Source organism: Protopterus annectens, chromosome 8.part0 (assembly GCF_019279795.1).
Source record: "Protopterus annectens isolate FY-2018-M chromosome 8.part0, PAN1.0, whole genome shotgun sequence".
Lineage (NCBI taxonomy): Eukaryota > Metazoa > Chordata > Ceratodontiformes > Protopteridae > Protopterus > Protopterus annectens.
This window is the reverse complement of record NC_056741.1, coordinates 1,329,076,726-1,329,095,885: the sequence shown is the minus strand read 5'-3', so window position 1 is coordinate 1,329,095,885 and position 19,160 is coordinate 1,329,076,726. Positions and strand designations below refer to the sequence as shown.

General features: G+C 43.8%; 1 protein-coding gene across 1 annotated transcript in view; it reads right to left on the bottom strand.

Moving 5' to 3' along the window:
- SCN2B (sodium voltage-gated channel beta subunit 2) overlaps positions 1-19,160 on the bottom strand; it is a 266,057-nt gene that overhangs the window by 147,140 nt on the left and 99,757 nt on the right. Inside the window, exon 2 of the mRNA XM_044080870.1 lies at positions 18,735-18,901. Within this exon, the coding sequence (XP_043936805.1) occupies positions 18,735-18,901 (167 nt within the window). The remainder of the gene's footprint in view (positions 1-18,734; positions 18,902-19,160) is intronic.

Below are 19,160 nucleotides of genomic sequence, written 5' to 3'. Positions count from 1 at the left end.
TTCCCTGGCTATTTCTTCCCACAATATTTACTTCCCTAGACCCCTGTCTAGCAGGGCAACTGACATGATCCCAGGGATGAATTTCCTATCTCCCATCTAATCGTCAAGGTTCCTTTTGAAGAGGGCCAAAGAGGCTCTCTTCTTGACATGTATTGGCAGTCTATTCCAGAGTCTGGGGAGTCTCTGGGTCAGGAACCTATCCCTCCGGCATGTTTTGTTTATTGTGATGACAAAGTTTAGATCCCTGGAGCATGTGGCTCTGAGGGATTGGAATTTATTTAAGTGTAGCATGTCTAACAGCTCTGGCTTTTACATGGCCTTGTATGTTAAGCAGAGATCGCCTCTGAGTAGACGATATGTGACAGAGTATAGTTGGAGTTTTTTTTAGACGGTCAGCATAGGGCATCTGCTTTAGGCCTGTGATTCTTTTAGTGAGGTATTTCTACGGCCTTTCTAGTTGTTGCAGATGTCTTGAGAGGTACATACCAAACTATATAGTTATAGTATAAAAAGAAGTTATGTACCTACCATAACGTTCCATGTTAGTTGTCCCTCATCTCACCTTCCCTCTTGCTGAATGGACTTGGAGCCGATCCTCGGCTCCGACTCGGCCACTTACTATAGCTCGAGAGCTCTTTACTGGCTCGAGGCTACCCTTTATCCCAGAATGCTCAGCATCCCCTACCCAGATCTTGTTTGAGATAGCTCACACTAGACATAATTATAGGAGATAATCCATTAATAAACCTGGATATACAGTTAATTGTCATGGTTTGGTTGAGAAGCAACTAATAACAAAACAAATTAGCCAGTGAAAACATTGAGAAACTCCTCTCAATCCTTGAGGAAGGGGGAAGGAGGGAGGGACGCAAGAAGGAAGGCGAGATGAAGGACAACTAACATGAAACGTTATGGTAGGTACATAACTTCTTTATGTTAAGTTGTCCAAGCTCGCCTTCATTCTTGCTGGATGGGACAGCATCCCTAGCACCTCAATCCTGGGTGGCTCATTGGAACAGACTCTTCAGAACTGTGGAACCAAAGAAAGCTCTGCCCCGGGAGACCACATCTACTTTGTAATGAGAAATGAATGTATGAGGATCTGCCCAAGTAGCTGCTGCACAAATTGAATCTATGGGCAATCTAGATTGAAATGCTACCGAAGTAGCTACTGACCTGGCTGAATGACCTTTGGGTTTTGTTGGAAGATCTTTTTGTCGCAAGTGGTAGGTATGGACTATGGTGTCTGATAACTATTTTGACAATGTTACTTTAGAAACTGGAAGGCCTTGTTTGTTGTTAGCAAATGAAAGGAACAGCTGATCTGATTTTCTCATTTATTTAGTTTTATGGAGATAGAAACGTAGTTGTCTATGCACATCCAATTGGTGTAATCTGTATTCTGCCTTGCTGGAATGATTAGGGAAAAAGACAGGAAGTTCAATGGATTGATTCAAATTGTGTTCTGAACAAACTTTAGGTAGAAAAGATGGGTTGGTTCTCAGAGAAACTCTGTCTTTGTGAAAAACTAGTTATGGAGGGTGAACACATAGTGCATGAAGTTCTGAAACACGTCTGGCAGATGTAATAGCAACTAAGAAGAGAGTTTTACAAGAGAGAAATTTCAAGGAACATGATGCTGCTGGTTCAAAGGGTGGCAGTATCAAAGAAGCCAGAATCAAATTGAGATCCCAAGGTGGAAGGGGCTCTTTCACTGGAGGTCTAAGTAGAGATGTACCTCTCATGAAAGCCTTACAGAGTTTGTGAGACATTGTGCTGGAGTTAGAAACTCCAACGTGAAAATTTGAAATGGCAGCTAGTTGTACTCTGATGGTAGCAGCCGCTGCACCAGAATGAAACAGTTCTGCTAAGAAATCCAAAATCTCGTGTACAGGAGCTGTAAAAGGATCTAAATTCCTGGATTCTGCCCAGTAAGAGAATATTTTCCATTTGCTAGCATAGACTTTCCTTGTATTTGCCTTATGGGAGGAAACAATAATCTCACGCACTGCTGGGGAAATATTGGGAAGCCTGGCTAGGATTGGAAGTGGAGTAACCAAGCTGTGAGCTTGAGAGATTGGATGGATTGGTGTGGCCCGCCTGACTGATGAATCAAGAGGTCCAGTAGTGGGTCCAGAATCCAAGGCTGGGCTAGAAGGTGGGGGTGAAAGAACGGAAACCAGATCTGTCGAGGCCAATAGAGGGCAATGAAGATCATTTTGCAACCCAACGATTTTGCTTTCTGAATGACTTTTGGTATTAGGGGAAAGGGGGGAAATGCATAAAGGAGTCTTGAGGTCAATCATGGACTAGAGCATCCCTGGGTGTCTGACCTGGAGGAGGAACAAGGGAGAAATAGCCGCTGCATTTGTTGTTGAGAGGAGAGGCAAAGAGATTGCAGCAAGGCTGGCCCCATTTGTGGAAAACAAGATCCACAATTTCCTGTTTCAGAGACCACTCGTGAGGCATGAGGATAGCCCTGCTGAGCCTGTCCGCTATTACGTTGGATGTCCCAGCAGTCAAGCACAAGCCCACAAAAAGCTAAGGCGTAGTTAGTAGCTAAGTCCACAATACGAACACTTCTTTATTTAAAAACAGCAAACAGCAAAAATAACGTAAAGCGCTTTTCGTCTCACTGGTAGTGAGACTTCCTCAGACAAAGTTTCAGGTGTAAAGCAACTCTTTAAATACCCTACCCAATGTCTAATTAACACTCCTTCAATAAATTCATTGAATTAATACCAACCATTTCAATGTGATAGCTTTGCAATTCAGTGTCAAACAGTACTGCAATCCTGTTTACATTCACATTTCCAAATGCAATGCTTCAGTCAATAATCTCAACATTCCGGACCTTACTACAACAGCTTTACTAAACTGAACAACCTTCACTAAAACATTAAATCCATATTCAACTTAGTATAATTTCAAACCTTTACGACTAGCTGGAAACATAGCTAGTTAAATGCAGTCCGTTACAACTGATACATTCGCAGACTGAAATAAAACAGTTGATGTTACCTGTCTGTCCATACTCAGGTAGTAACCAACATTCTTTTGATAATTACAATATCCAAATTGGAAAAATATTTTTTGTCCTTTAGTCATAAAAAGTAGTTGAACTGTTTCTATCATTGTTGACTAATTGTTACAATTCACCTCCACCTTGTCAGTTAGGAGTATACGTAACAGCACTACGTAGTGGAGTCTGCATTTAAAGCAACATTACTGTACTTAAAAAGCTCCAGTGTAACCTATTCCACACTAACACCCAAAGCCTGGATAGCGGCATGGTCAATTAAACCCACAGCAGTCGGGTGTTCTAAAGTGTTTCACATTTTAAAATAAAATCCTATGCCCATGTTAAAAACTCTTAAACTTCCAAATATATTAAAAATGTTAAAAATGTACATAAAGACCCCTTCAACTACATATAAACATGTGACTGCACATAAGTAAATATGTCCTACAGATGTTAAAAATTAACAGTTTCAATTCAACCATAGTGATATAGAAAATGTTCAAAAATGTCTAGAAATAATATAAATATGTTTGCTGAATAAATGTATTGGACCTAGTCCCCAACCCCTAAGAAAGGTGTCCCCTCAGCTATTGATCTCCGTCATCTTGCTAGACTTTTCAGTTTTAATATACATTTGATTGAATAATATTCATTCAGTCCTGGATGACACTGAATTGCAAAGCTATCACATTGAAATGGTTGGTATTAATTCAATGAATTAATTGAAGGAGTGTTAATTAGACATTGGGTAGGGTATTTAAAGAGTTGCTTTACACTTGAAACTTTGTCTGAGGAAGTCTGACTACCAGTGAGACGAAAAGCGCTTTACGTTATTTTTGCTGTTTGCTGTTTTTAAATAAAGAAGTGTTCGTATTGTGGACTTAGCTACTAACTACGCCTTGGCTTTTTGTGGGCTTCTGCTTGGCTGCTGGGACCTTCCTTTTGCTGCAGTAAGGAGTTTTTGGTTTGGCTTGTGCTATTACATTGGATGTCCCAGGGATATGCGTTGCTGTCAGAAAACGTTGGGAGGAAATCGCCCATTGCCACAGTCTGATGGCCTCTCGGCACAAGGAGTAAGACCTGGTTCCACCCTGTTTGTTGATGTACCAAACCACTGACATATTGTCCATCTGTATTGCAATAGTCCTGGCAGGGAGAGAGTCTTGAAGAGCTTGCAACGCTAGGAGCACCGCTCTTATCTCCAGGACGTTGATGTGCAAGTGGTATTTGTGAGGTTGCCAAGTGCCTTGGACTGTCTTCCCTAGATAATACCCCCCCACCCTATCAGGGAAGCATCCGTAGTCACTGTGGCGACCAGATGGGGTTCCATGAAAGGTGTGCCCTGAGTAACTAGTGGGGAGACCATCCACCAGGAAAGGTGTCTTTGCAAGATTCTGTAATTAGCATCATGTGAGACATGGGTAATTCCTGGAAGTACCACTGCGTGAAAAGAAGCCACTGAAGGATTCTCATGTGAAAGCGTGCTAAGGGAACTAGAAGAATGGCTGCTGCCATGGACCCTAGAGCTTGAAGAACATACTTTACTTGAATTATTTTGCTCCTCAGGAGAAGTGACACCTGTTTTTGAATAATGGAAACTCTTTCCTGAGGCAATTTTACAATAATTTTTCTTGTGTTTAGGTCTGCTCGTATGTATTTAATAGATTGACAGGGCAACATGGCAGATTTTTTGAAGTTTATTGTGATGCCTAGTTGAGCACAGGATGTGATGGTGTAATCTCGTGCCTCTATAAGTTGTTGCCTGGTGGTAGCAGTAAGGAGCCAGTCGTCCAGATAAGGGAACACCTGGAATACTAGACGTCTCAGGTGAGCCGTGACTACTGCCATGCATTTGGTGAACACCCTGGGGGCTGTGGTGAGACCAAAGGGCAGAGCTCTGAATTGGTAATGACTGGCCCCTAGCCAGAAGCGTAGAAATCTCCTGGACTATCTGTCCATTTTTATATGATAGTATGCGTCCTGAAGAACTATGGAGCACATCCAATTGTCCTGTCCCAGAAAGGGGAGAATGGACTGCAGTGTTACCATCTGGAACTTTTCTTTTTGTACAGATTTGTTTAACCTGCTGAGGTCCAGAATTGGTCTCCAGTCCCCTATATTTTGGGCACTAAAAAGAATCTTGAGTAAGTTCCAGATCCTACTTGGTCTGCGGGGACTTCCTGGATGGCTCTTTTTTCTGGCAGTCTTGAAACTTCTGTGACTGCCTGATCCCTTAGATTAGGTGGAACATCTGGGATGGATTTTTTTTAAACAAAAGGGGGTTGATGAAAGGGAATCTTGTAACCTCCAGATATAATGACTAGTACCCATTTGTCTTTTGTAATATTTTGCCAGGTGATTGGGTAAAATGAAAGCCTTCCCTCCAGAGTTGAGCAGTCGGGCATCCCTTCAGGGATGTTGATAGAGTTTGGAAGAGAACGTATCTCTGTCACCCTGATTTTGCGGACCCCCTCTGCCATGAGGGCGGCATCTGCCATTGTTATTATTTCCCCCTCTGCCCCTGGGGGAAAATTCACCATGTGCATCAGGCAAGGGTCCCTGGGATTTTCGAAACCACATCTTTCCACCCTTCTGACCCTTTGGGTATGGTCTGGTAGGAGTGGAAAAACAGACTCTGACATCAGAGAGCATCTTGCCTTCCTGTTGGCACCTGGTAAGTGTGTCTTTCACCTGAGGCCCAAAGAGAGAGGAGCCATTAAAGAGAGTATTGGTGAAGGACGCTCTAAAAAGTTCCGCAAACTGACAAAGCCATAGCCAAGAATGTCACCTAAGAGCCTCTCCTGTTCCAGCAGCTCTACTCGCTCCATCGGCTGCGTATGAAATAAGCCTCATGGAGGAGTTGACTATTGAATTAAGAGTCGCCAGCTGGGTAGCTACCTTGGCTGAAGCTCCCTCAGCTGTTGGATCTTGTAGGGTATCTCCAAGCTCTTTTAGGAGATCCCTCTGAAGCCTAGTAAAATGGGAAAGATAGTTCAGGGACATAAGGGAGAAGGTCACTGATGAAAACATTTGCTTCCCATATCTGTCCATCATACAAGAGTCTTTATTCAGTGGATGGATAGACGAGGAGGTTTCAGCTAATTCTCTCTTTGTGGCTGCTGCTACCATCATGGCATCAACTGGGACACCTTTAGTCAAGAATTGTTTGTCTTGGGGAGCTGTGATGAATTTATTGGGTCTCCTTGGGACAGGTTCCATGGAATCTGGAGCTGACCAAGCCTTTTGATACACTACAGACATGAGTGGATGAAAAGGTGGAGATACCCAGGAGGTGAAAGGTCGGGAACCAAATGCGTCCAGGTATACAGACTCATCCTCGGAGGGGGCTAGAGAAGTCCAGCTACGCCACTGCCTGAGAATCTCAAGGATGTCCAAAAAGGAAACATCTTCAGAGGGGGACCTTGGGGACTCCTCCGATTCATCCAGGTCTGTATCTGAGGTGACAGACTTAGGGGAGTCTAGGTACTTCCTCTTACATTTTTTCTTCCCGGGAGCCTGCTCACAATGTTCTGGGGCGGCTGTGGAAGAAGAGGGTTCACCCAATGGGGTGTCCTGGGCATAGGTTCCCTACGCTTTGGGGCTGGAGGAGGAGCAGAGGTTGTCACAGGCACCAAGGGGGATGGGGCCACTGGAACCAATAATGGAGCCGTCTGTGGGGACAGCACTCTCCGCATGACCTCGAAGGCATCACGGTCTCGACACAAGGAGAGCTCCAGCTCCGAAGAGACAGGAATACCACCCTGCGCCGAGGGCAACAGCTCTGAGGCCGATGTGGGAGCCGAGCTCAACTGAGCCGACGCTCCGAGAGGGAGAGCGGGGTCGGACAAGGGTCTGATGTCACTTCCTCCCTCGGAGCCAACGAGAGAGCTTTGGTGCCCAGATACCTTGATGGGTGGAAGAATCGAGGCAATTGGAGCCAACATCGGAGCCGATGAGGATGTCATCGGAGCCAAAGGAACCACTATCGACGCATCCACGGACTCTGGCTCCGAACTAAGCATAGTTGGAGGAGGAATCGAAATCGAAGTGGATGGAGCCGAAGCCTGTTGAGGTGGGCTCGAAAGCATTTTAGCAAGGGCCTGTGACTTAAGCAACCTACTGACCACTCTCTCCACATCATGATCCAATAATCTCAAGGCTCGAGAGGAGTGGGAAGATGAGCGATGACTGGACTTGCTTTGAAGTAATGGTGATTGTGGCACCAAGTGAATCGGCTATAAAGAAGGAGACCTAGCTCTTTTGTGGCTCCGGGACGGCTCCAAAGTAACAGTTGGAGCTGATGGAGGGGTAGTCTTGTCGGTGCCCACTGGCACCGACACACTTGGTTTGTCAAGCTCACCAGTCGGTTCCGAACATGGAGCTGACGGCTTGACTGGTTTCAAAGGTTTCACTGGCTGAGATGCTTTAGCCGGAGAATCCTGTTTTAATAATCCACGGAGAATAAGCTTGTTTTTCTGCTCCTGCAGGACCCTTGGACTAAAGGTATGACAAATAGCACATGAGTCCTTCAGGTGCAGAGCCTCCAAGCAGTAAACACAACTAGTGTGCCCATCTGTCAGAGACATCTTCTGACAGAATGAGTCACACTTTTTAAAACCAGAGGTTTTAACTTCCTTAGACATTTTAGCAAAAGTCAAACTACAATAGAAAAACTAAAATTAATAAAAACCTTAAAGGAGAGCCTCTAACTTAAACGGCTGTCCTTAGGGGAGGGGAGGGGAAGAACTCTCTAAGTTAAACGAGTTCAGGGAATAACAGAAGGCCTGGCGACTAAGGGGCGATGGCCAACACAGCACAAAGTAAAGCACAAGGACAAAATAAGGGGGTTTACAGTAAAAGAAACTTACAAACTACTACCAAAGAAGAAGATATATCAAATTTTAAGCACAATATTTGAGACAAAAAAATGATACTAAGCCTGAGCCAGTATTGATCGCAACCTTGCAGCTAAAACGGCAAATGAGATCTGGGTAGCTGGCGCTAGGCATTCTGGGATAAGGGGTAACCTCGAGCCAGTAAAGAGCTCTCGAGCTATATTAAGTTGCCGAGTCGGAGCCAAGGATCAGCTCCAAACCCATCCAGCAAGAATGAAGGCGAGATTGGACAACTTATAGTATAATATAGTATAGCATATATAGTTGTACTCTATAATGGGTCTAATGAGGGATGAGTATAGTGGGACAATGACCTCCTTTTTTTCTAGTTGAAATGCCCTTAGTGATGAAGTGTGCCATATAGAAGGATTTCCTGACTGTTGTGGCAATGTGGTTATCGAAGGTAAGACCACTGTCCACCAGTGCCGCTAAGTCTCTTATCACACTTTCAGTGTTTAGTGTACTGCCACCTATGTGGTAATTCACGGGTACTTACTTTTTCCCAAAGGGGATAACTATACATTTCTTGGCATCGAGCTTGAGCCCATAGCTCTGGCACCAAGCATCTGTTTCTGTAAGGCCCTTTTGTAGAATATCTACATCATTTTGGGATTCAATAATGGCTCCCAGTTTGCAGTCATCTGTGAACTTTGTTAGCCAGAGTCCCTTAGTGTTGGCCTGTACTTCAGAGAAGTAGATGCCAAACAGGAGCGGTCCCAGGACTGAACCCTGAGGTACTCCACTTGTCACTTGTCTGGAGCTGGATTTGGAGTTGGCTACTTTTACAGTGTGGATTCTGTCAGTAAGCCCACTGGCAAACCATTGAGTGACGTAGGGACTAATGCCCAGCTTAGTAAGTTTACGTATGATTCCAGAGTGGGGGATGGTGTTGAAGGCCTTGGCGAGGTCCAGATAGGCTGTGTGGACCGCCTTACCCTTGTCCACAGCTCTGGAGACTGATTTGAAGAAGTCAATCAGGTTCAGGAGACAAGATCGACCCTTCACGAACCCAAACTGGGTGAGGTCCAGTGTTTGAAGGTTGCCAATGTCTTTGTTTATAAGTTCCATGATAATACGTTACATGGCCTTGCAGATCAGGCTCATCAGACTGATGAGGCGGTAGTTCCCAGGCTCCAAGGTGGATCCCCCTTTGTGAAGTGGGATAACTGTAGCTGTGCACCACTCAGTAGGCATGAAGCCTGAGGTGAGGCTATAAACATGACACTTAGGTGAGGTGCCAGTTCATTTTATAGTTCATGTAGTACACAGCCTGGGATGTCATCTGGTCCCAAGGATGCTGTATTCTTAGTTTTGGAGAGTGCATTTTTGCCTGTGTGGCCATTATTACGGGAATTTGGAAATCTTTCGGTATTGAGATGGGCCCTTTAGGGGGTGAGAGGGGGGTGAAGTTGGCACTGAATCGATCTGCCAGGATACTGGCAATATCCTTGGGATCAGTATATTTTATGCCATTCTGTTGTAGCTCAGAGCAGATCTGAGCATTGCCATTTAGATTCTTAGCATAGCTATAGAATGCCTTGTGGTTGTCTGGAATCAGTGGCAATTTTATTTTCGTAACTAGCTTTGGAGGATTTTATGAGGGATCTCAGCTTCTTACTGAGGCTGGTAAGGGAGTTTTTTGCATCCTGGGATTTTCCTCTTTTCTGCAACAGTTTCTTCCTTTTGTTGTAAGGTTTGTTTACGGCAGGGGACCACCAGATTGGCTTCCTTTTTTTTGGAGGAGAGCGTCTTGGTTCTACTTGAGATGGCACAATTCATGCACGAGTGGATGTGCTCATACAGTGCCTTAGTGTAGGATTCAAAAGTCAAACTTTCAGTTCCCGTCTGCATGGGTGTCAAGAAGTTTGTCACTTCTGACTTGAATAGCATGAAGTTGGCTTTGGAGAAGTTTTTTATGGAGGTTTTCTTACTGGGGGGGGTGGGGGAGGGATGTGGATGTCAAGGGTGATTAGCTTATGGTCAGACCTGACCAACGAGGGGGTGACCACTGGTGTGGAGCATTGATTTCTCATGTTGGTAATGAGCAGGTCTAGGATATTGGAGCCCCTGGTGGGACTATGGATTAGTTGATCCAGGGCATTGGAATTTATGAATTCCAAGAACTGTTGGGCAAAGGTGTTGGCACACGAGTAGTTTTCCCAGTTAATGGCAGGTGTATTATGCAAAACTCATTTAAAAAAATGGTGATATCAGAATGCATTGAAAGAGGAGAATCCATGAGCAAATATGCTGAAATAACCAATAAATGAACCTTGAAGTAAGAAAGGCCATAAGATAATAACTCATGCAAATATTGTAAAACCAGAAAACAACTAGCATTGAATGGCTGCTGGTTATGTTGTTGGAAACAACTAGAAAACCTTTTCAATTTGCTAATATATGATTTTCTAGTAGCAGGCTTTCTTGCCTCCATTAGTACCTGCCGCACATCCTCAGTGAACAGGTGGCTAAAGAAAATTAAGACTATCATCCAGGCAGTCAACTGAAGTTGACTGGATGTCAGGGTGCATCAAGGGTATAACAAATATCCTTGTTCTCATGTGAGTAGATCCAGTTTGTGAAGAATTTCTTGAGGAACTCCTCAAAGATGGATCAAATCTTGAAGAACCCCTGATCAAGTGTCCATTCATGAGTGCCTGCCCTTGTCCTGCTCAGTTTGTCTGCCACACAGATTTGCTCTGACAGAATGTAGGATGCCTGTGAAGTGAGGCTGTGCTGTGAAGTTATATACAAACCTAACATGTCTAGCCTGCAAAGAGGGTATGATGTGGTTCTCCCTTAGTTTTGATTTACCTCATGACTGTGGTATTGTCTGTAACAACTTGAAGAGGTCCCAGGGACCAAAGATGATTCCGAGAATAGAGTGCCTTGATCACAGCAAGCATCTCTTTTATATTCATGTGCTTGCATCTGTTCTTGTTGTCCCACACACCTTGCACTTTTATCCCTTCTGACACTGCTTCCCAAACAAAGTCTAAGGCTTCTGTGGTAACTGACTGCTTTGGAAAAGGGATGGAGAAGGGCAGACCTGGATTTAAGGATATTTCCTATCTTCACCATGTGATTTCCCTTCTAAAAAAACTTGGCACTGAGATTTGAAAAGACAAGGATGTTGGTGCTGGGACCAAAGATACTTAAGATACTTTTGTATCTTTTGCATGTGAGTCTTGCCAGGGGTCTCATGAGAATCATAGATGCCCTAAGACCCAAACGTCTAGGGTATTCCTTCACCGTGACTAAAGTATGAGTGGAAAACCTTAGAAATAAACCCAGACATAGATCTACTTTTTTCATACGGAAGAAAAGCTCTTTGAACTGATGTGTCTAGCTGACACCCCAGGAGCACAATCCTGTGTGAACATCTTAAACAAGATTTTTGAATGTTCTCTTGGAATCCCAGCTTGTGTAAAAGATCTGTCTCCCAAGTAAGAGATGCCTGACATTCTGAAAAAGACACTGCAAAAATAAGCAAGTTGTCTAAATATGGAAACTGTGTATGCCCTGTAGCCTGCAATGAGCTATAAATGGGCCTATTCACTTTGTGAACACTCCTGGAAAGTCCAAAGGGTAAGGCAGAGAACTGATAAAGTGATCCAGACACACAAAACCTTCAGAGATGCCTGAAGTTTGGATGAATAGTGATGTAATGTTAAGCATTTATTTATTACTTATTTAGTTATTTGACATTTGTTGACTGGAAAGTCCGACTGGGTCAGGAACCCATTTTCAGCAGCGGCCCAGGAAGAAAAGCTCCACAAGGTAAACACATTTGACATTTTCAGATATGTGGTCTGTTGGGGGTTCTTCCTTATCTTATCTCTTATTTTAGTGTTGATGGTTTACATGCCATCCAGAAAGGGAGAATGTCAGTGTGGAAGGCAGATTCCCCATAAAAGAGTGTCATGAATTGTCTCTTTCTGTTTGAGTATTTCTCACACGCATGCACAGTGTTCTATCTGCCAAGTGTTTGTCCCCAAGACCCTACATAGTCACCTCTCCTCCTTGTCTATTCACCTGAAAAAACATTGTCTAAAGTTGTTAGCACAAGGTGTTATGGCAGAGTCTATCCATCCAAGGGTCATCCGCCAGCCAAGAAAAAGGCCAAAAAAATTCAGGTCTGATATGGCTACTGTCCAGCCTCCCCTGGACTGCTCTCTCAAGGCTGGTGAAAGCCTGGAGGATTGTCTGGTTGTTGCTTTGTATTCCTCTGCCACAACCCTGCTGGATGCCAGCATAGAACTTGCTTCTTGCACATCTTCAGAGGCTTTTCAAAACTTCTGCTCCAGACATTGTGGGGGAACCTCGGCTGATTATATCTGAGGGACTGAGAGGGATTCCGCAGATTTTAGCATGGGATGAGATTCCTACTTAACTTGTAGAGTGTCAGCAATGGTCCAACCCACCTAGGTTTTTTGTGTGGGCATCCCGCAGGGGAAAAAAAAAAACAAGAATATTTTGCCTGTAGTTAGAGAGTCCAAAATGAATGGCAGGATTTTACTCAGAGGTTGCTTAGTGCCCCAATGGCCTTGAACCCTCCTCAAGGGTGGTCTTTGCCTGCTCCTCCCTGGTCTTCTACTCCTCTTAAGTGACCTAGGGAGCATGAGTCTTCTGATGAGGATCATGATTCTGGGGAAGAGTCCCTAGCTTACTCTTCTCAGATCCCTTCCCCTTTGGACTATGGGTCTGAGGAAGAGGATTCTATTACTCTAGATTCTCCTGTAGAAGACACTATTCATCATATGATGGAGTTCTTCAATAGGGATTATTCTTAGGTTTCTGATATCCAGAAGAGATATTATGAACTCCTCCAGATGGAGTCTCCCAAACCTTCTGCTCTACCTCCAGTTCTGGCTGCCCTCATGGATATCTTTTCAGCAGCTTTTGTTATTCCTGATTCCCTGTCCCCATCTCCCAAGAAACACGTCCTGATGATTGTAAATTTCTATATAAATGTCCTACTGATCCTTCTGTGGTGTCTGTCTCCTCTGACAAACCATTCAAGCTTATGTCTTCCACTAAGTTGTTTCCTTCAGACAAGAATAGTAGGGACATGGAATAGCTGGGCAAAAAGGTTTATCCTGCGGTGACCCTGGCTTTTAGGGCTATTACTTACCAGACTCAAATGACTAGGTATACTTTAGCACATCTTTCTCAGATCTCTCAAGTAGTTTCTGAACTTTCTGACTCTGAAGGGAAGGTTTTGACCCTTTCCTTATTGGGTTTTACCTCTCAAGAGGCTCACTACTACATTAAGTGCAGTTATAATGCAGCTGATGTTTCTTCTAGGGCTGCTGCATTTGGTTCTGTTCTGAGTTGTGACTCTTGGCTTCATCTTCAGGCTTTGACTAATGACATTAACGCCAAATTATTGGATGCTCCTCTAGATAATAAAAATCTGTTTGGCTCTGCTTCTGCTGAACTTTTTAAATCCCTCCAGGATAAGGGCAAGGCATTGCAGGAGTTGAAATATATTTTTATTTCTCTTATCCATCATAAGTTTCAGAGGAATTGCCTTTCGAATCTGCTTTTGTTCGCAGACAGTCTCACCCTCCACCCAAGGGTAAAAAGGGTTCTAGATGTGTACCTCCTGCTAAATCTACTCAGACCCCTGTTTCTCAGAAACCTCCTTTTCAGGACAAACCAGGTTCCATCTGACAATTTGCTTCCTTTTTCCCTTGGCTAGGCTCCCTTATCCCTTCATCTTTCTGTGTCCCTTCCAAATTGGATAAGGACCACAAAAGACTCCCCGGGGTATTTCATCTTGTTGAAATCTTTTCCTTTCTTTCTGAACATCCCTCAACCTCCTCAAGAACAGCTTCCTCTCTTTCCAGAGGTGCTTTATGCTCCCTTGGCCCAGGGAACCAATCAGGTAGTGTCCCCTGCCAAGAAAGAGAATGTTTATTTTTATTCCAGAATGTTTCTGGTTCCCAGGAAGGAAGGAAGGAATCTAGAGACAAATTTCAGACCTTTTTAAAGGTCCCCTCTTTTCGAATGTTGCCCCTTCAAACTTTATTCTATCTTCTTCTTCCCCAGGCATTTCTGGTCTCTCTGGATCTCAAGGAGGCCTACCTTCATATCCCCATCCATCCCCTTTTCAGGATGTTTCTGTATTTCTCTGTTTCTTCCTTCCATTTTCAGTTCTCTGCTTTGCCCTTTCGCTTCTCCACTGCCCCAATGGTATTCATCAAATGCCTCGCACCTCTCATTGCCTTTTGCAGGATGAGAGGGGTTTAGATATTTCCTTATTTGGATGAACTGCTCATTAAGGTCTCATCCCTGAAGTTCTGCTTCAGGCTCTCCAGTTTACTGTTTCCCTGCTGCAAAGTCTGGGGTTCACCATAAACGTTCAAACATCAGTCTTGGTTCCTTCTCAGAGTCATGTTTTTCTTGGTTGCAGAATCCAGACTATTGTCATGTTGGCAACCCTGCCTTCCCCCAAGGTCCTTTCTCTGATTGCTTTTTTCCAGTCTCTTCTTACCCTGGCTTCAGTCACAGCTAGAAACTTTCTCAGCATCCTCAGGTTTATGGCTTCCACCATTCCTGTGCTGCCACTGCTCCATATAAGAAAGCTTTAGTGGTACCTCAAGTCAGTGTGCCTTCAATACTGTCATCCCCTGGAATTCCTAGTTCCCTTCTTTCTCGTCTCAAGTTCGAGCTTCAGTGCTGGATTCATCAACTTTCTCTCAACCCGAGGCTTCCTTTCCAACCTCTAATCCTGATTCAACAACACTTTTTGGATGCCTCAAACAGGGGGTAGGGTGCATCCTCTGTTCTCTCAATGTTCAGGGTCTCTGGCCTCTTTATTAGAGATCAGACCACATCAACATCAAGGAAATGAGGAATCTCCTAGCTCTTCAGGCCTTTTATACCCTCTTTCATCCCATTCCCTTCAAAGTTTTCATAGCCAATACCATAGTGATGTGGTATGTCAACAAGGAAGGCAGTACATGGTCCTACCTTCTTTGCAGGCTCACTCTAAAGGTCAGGGATCTAGATGTATAGTATCAAGTACTTTTCAGCCCATCTAAATTCCCTCAGAGCAAAATATAGCGGCAGACTCTTTGAGCAGGTCCAGCACACAGGCTCACGAATGGATGATGCACAAAGGTGTGTTTCTGGACATTGTCCATAACTGGGGTATTCCTTAGACAGATCTTTTCGCCTCCCCTCTGATAAGAAAACTTCCTTTCTTCTGTTCCACATTTCCAAGTCCTCCTGCTTGGAAGGTGGGCACCCTGTCTTTTCCTTGGAAGGGGATGTTTCTGTATGCCTTCCCTCCTCTTCTTTTGCTTCCAAGGGTCTTGCACAAAATCAGACAAGACTCCCCCAAAATCTTGTTGGTGATTCCCTTTTGGCCCAGACAGTATTAGTTCACCCTCCTTTTTCACTTGGCCAGGGGCAATCACCAAAAGTTACCTCACTGGGTGGACCTTCTCACACAAGACAAGGGGTATCTTATCCATCCTCACTTATCCACTCTTCAACTGATGTTGTGGGTGGCAGTGTTTTGATCCCTTTAAGGCAACTCTTTTTTGAGGATGTGCTCTGGGTCCTGCAGGAGGCCAAGAAACCCACTACCAGGAAATTATATTTGTCAAAATGGAAGACATTTTCTGTCTGGTGCCTCTCTCAAAACTAGGATCCTTTTTCAGTGCAGATTCCTATGGTTCTCTCTTATTTGTGTGATCTGCTCCATGCTGGGTTGGCATATTCTTCAGTTAAAGCTCACCTAACAACAGCTTTCTGCTTGTCTGCCCTTAACTCCTCCTCTGGCCTCTAGGTTTGAGCTCAAAGAATTTGTTGAAGGAGACCTTCATATCAGGCCTCCCAGGAAGCATATTCCATCTTCCTGGGACCTCTATTTTGTTCTTGAAAAATTGACTCTGGCTCCTTTTCAGCCTGCTGTTTCAATTTCCTTGCAACATTGTACTTGGAAGACTGTTCTTTATTTAGTCCTTACTTCAGTTAAGACAGTATCGGAGTTTCAGGCTCTCATGGCTGTTCCTCCCTTTTTAGTTTTTCACAGGGACAAGGTGTTCTTTTATACCCAATGTGGTCAATGAGTTGTCCCTTAATCAGTCTGTTTGCCTTTCTTTTTTCCTTCTCTGCATTCTGCCAGTGAGAAAATTCTTCACATCTTGGATTTGCACAGACAGCTCAGAAATTATTTGGATAAGACTAGGGCTATTCGCAAATCTGAGCAACATTTTTCCCTTTCATCCCAGGTCTTTGAGTTTGGCCGTTTCTAAACAAACCATCTCTTCCTGAATTTCTAAGGCCATTTGCTTTTGTTATTCTTTTCATGATAAACATCTTTCCTCTTCTGTAAAGACTCATTCTACCAGAGCTGTTGCTTCTTCTGGTACCTTTTCCAAAGGACTGGATACCAATTCCATCCTTGAGGCTGCTACTTGGACTTCTGTCCTTACCTTCACTAAGCATTACAAGTTGGATGTTATTTCCAGAGCAAGAGCTGGCTTTGCCAGAGCTATCCTGCATAGGTTTATAGAAGGCTCTTCAGTGCCTTCCTCCTCCCAGGTTTCCTCTTGAGCTTTTGTACTCTCCCTTACATGAGGAATACTGTAACAATGATATGGAAGGACTTAATAAATGTAAAATCACACCATAATAGTAGATGTTCTTCTCTTCAGTGTTGCTGTATTCACTCCCTCCCTGCTATCCCCTCTGCTGTGACCTATTCGTCTTGCCCTTTTGGCCAGGGATTCTTTTCTTTTTTCTCATTCTGGATGCACATGTTCCTCCTGGTCGCTAGGGACATTGTGTTCATCCTGGGGCTTTTCAGTTCTGAGGTGTGTGTGTCCATATGTCAACTTTATGCCATACACCTTGTGTGAGGAGCATATGTGTGACATACGACTCCTGTAAACTCTAAAGGCTTTGCTGTACTAGCCAGACATTGGGTTATCCTTGGCAGGAGATCCCTTACATAAGGAATACTGCAACAGTGAAGAAAAGGACATCTACAGTTAGCTTAAGATTTTACTCAACTGTACTTTTTCCCCACTGAAAACACTGTCATATTCTGGAAACAGTCTCAGAGAAAGAAAAAAACATACAGAGAGTATCAGAATCTAAGTTCTCCTCCGAGTCTGAATCAGAAATCTGAGGTGAAAAACTTGCGTCTGTCCCTTCATCCTCCTGTGCAGATTTGGAATCTTCAGTCTCTTTAGGAAAAGAGGTATACTTTTTTCTTTTACTATAAACTACTTTACAAGAAGGATCAATATCTAGAATTAAATATAACCAAACCCGGTAAACTACTCCTGTCAAAAGGAATTTCCAGGGAAATAGATACATGTTTAGTTTTCTGTTTCTTTTTGACAGAAAAAATGAGGCCAACAGTGTTATTAATGACAGCAGCAGCTTCCCCAGGGATGGGTATAACATTCTGACAAAAGAGGGTACCCTTCCCTGTTCCCTCTCCCAGGACCAACAAGAGGGTCTCTCCCTTGCCCACTGAGGGGACTGCAATAGCCACAGAAGATGTAGCTAACCCCAAGGTCCATAGTGATGGTATGTGCTACACTAGAGAGATCTGGGGTAAAAGAAGAATATTCTGAGGTACAGCTAATGGCCACAGCAAAGTCACCCACCTAAAGGATGAAGCAAACTGCTAGCCTGCTGTGGTGGCAAACTGTTTGCTTAACTTTTTGTTTTTGTGGCTGGAAGAAAGACTGACTGCTTGTTCCATGGTCAGGCCAAAAAATGGTGCCTCTTTCCTGTGGGAAACAAGCCCCAAAAATTAAAATAAACCCAATTTCTCCACAAAAAATGTTTCTCAAATACTTTAAGCAACTCTTTTACACTGACGGGAAAAAAACTCTATCATTTAAAAGTACAATTTAGCCTTGTGACAGTTCTTTAAAACAAAACTCCTAGCTTTAAAATAACTTTCCTTAACAGGAAAGTGTTATTAAACAAACAATTTTTAAAATGGAAGGCTTGTTCCCCAAAGGGAACTTATCTGCCCAGCAAAGGAGCAGCACGAGCCAACCATCAATCATTGAAAGTCTCAGGGGAGCATACTCTTTGGCTGCAAGAAAGTTCTGAAGGGCTTGGCACCCAAACCTATCTTTTTAGTCAGTTCATCTTGAGCTGACTGATGGTTTGAGCGTGTGAAAGGTGCCCTGAAGCTTTGGAAGCTCACTGGCTGTTACATCCTTGGCAGGATATAACCCATATATCTGCAGCAGTAGTGATCGATATGAAAAACATCTATATTTTCAGTACAGTAGCTCAGGCAAAGGCTGCCCAGCCAGGAACTCTGCAGGTGTCAGAAGGTGTGGCATTCCTCCGTCACTAGATATGAAAGAGTTAAACCGTTTTGGGCCAAATGGGCTGCAAAGGCGTAAGCAGACTGTGTGAGGTGTGTGTGTGTGTGTGTGTGTGTGTGTATGTGTGTGTGTGTGTGCGCCTGTGTACATGTGTATGTGTGTGTGTCTTTGTACATGCAGATACAGAATCTCAAGGTGAACTTGTATTCGCATGCTTTCATGCACAGAATTCACACTTTATTTGCTAATATCCTGTAAGAAAGCAGTGAGGACATCCCTACTAAGGCACAGTGAATCAAGTCAACAACTGCTCTCCAGACACCAGTATTAACCACTCTCTTACTGCAGTTAATCATTTTTAGATGTGCTTCACCCTTCTGTCTCATATGAGATCTATGAAAATTAAACAATGCATTTAAACTTAGTATCTTTAATAAAATCTGAAGGACAACCATAAATCTCAAGCAATTAACCTTTTCTCTGCTTTACAGGGCCACTCACCATTTCTTCTGAGCAGTTAATGCACCCCCGATATGTCCAGTTCATGTTAAGCAGATTGTTGTCTGGCTTATAACACGAAGTAAAGGTGCAGCTTAGACGAGCAGTTGTTCCATTCAAGACACTAACTTTGGGCAACACAGTGACTTCCATACTTGAAGTACATGGCACTGCAAAACAGTATACAAAAGGGAATTTATTACTAGACAGAAGGATAGCGATCAGAGTAGAAGTGTGCAAAGAATAAGCCATGCTGAAACCATCCCACTAGGAAGTACCCCAATTAATAAGCAGAAAGTACAGTTTTGTACCTACCATAAATGTAGATGTTCGAGGATCCACATTGCTGCAGTCCTTACTATTGGGTAGTCCGCTGTCCAGTCGGCCCGAATACCAGAGTATATGGCTGACGTCGGTCAGGGCGCATTA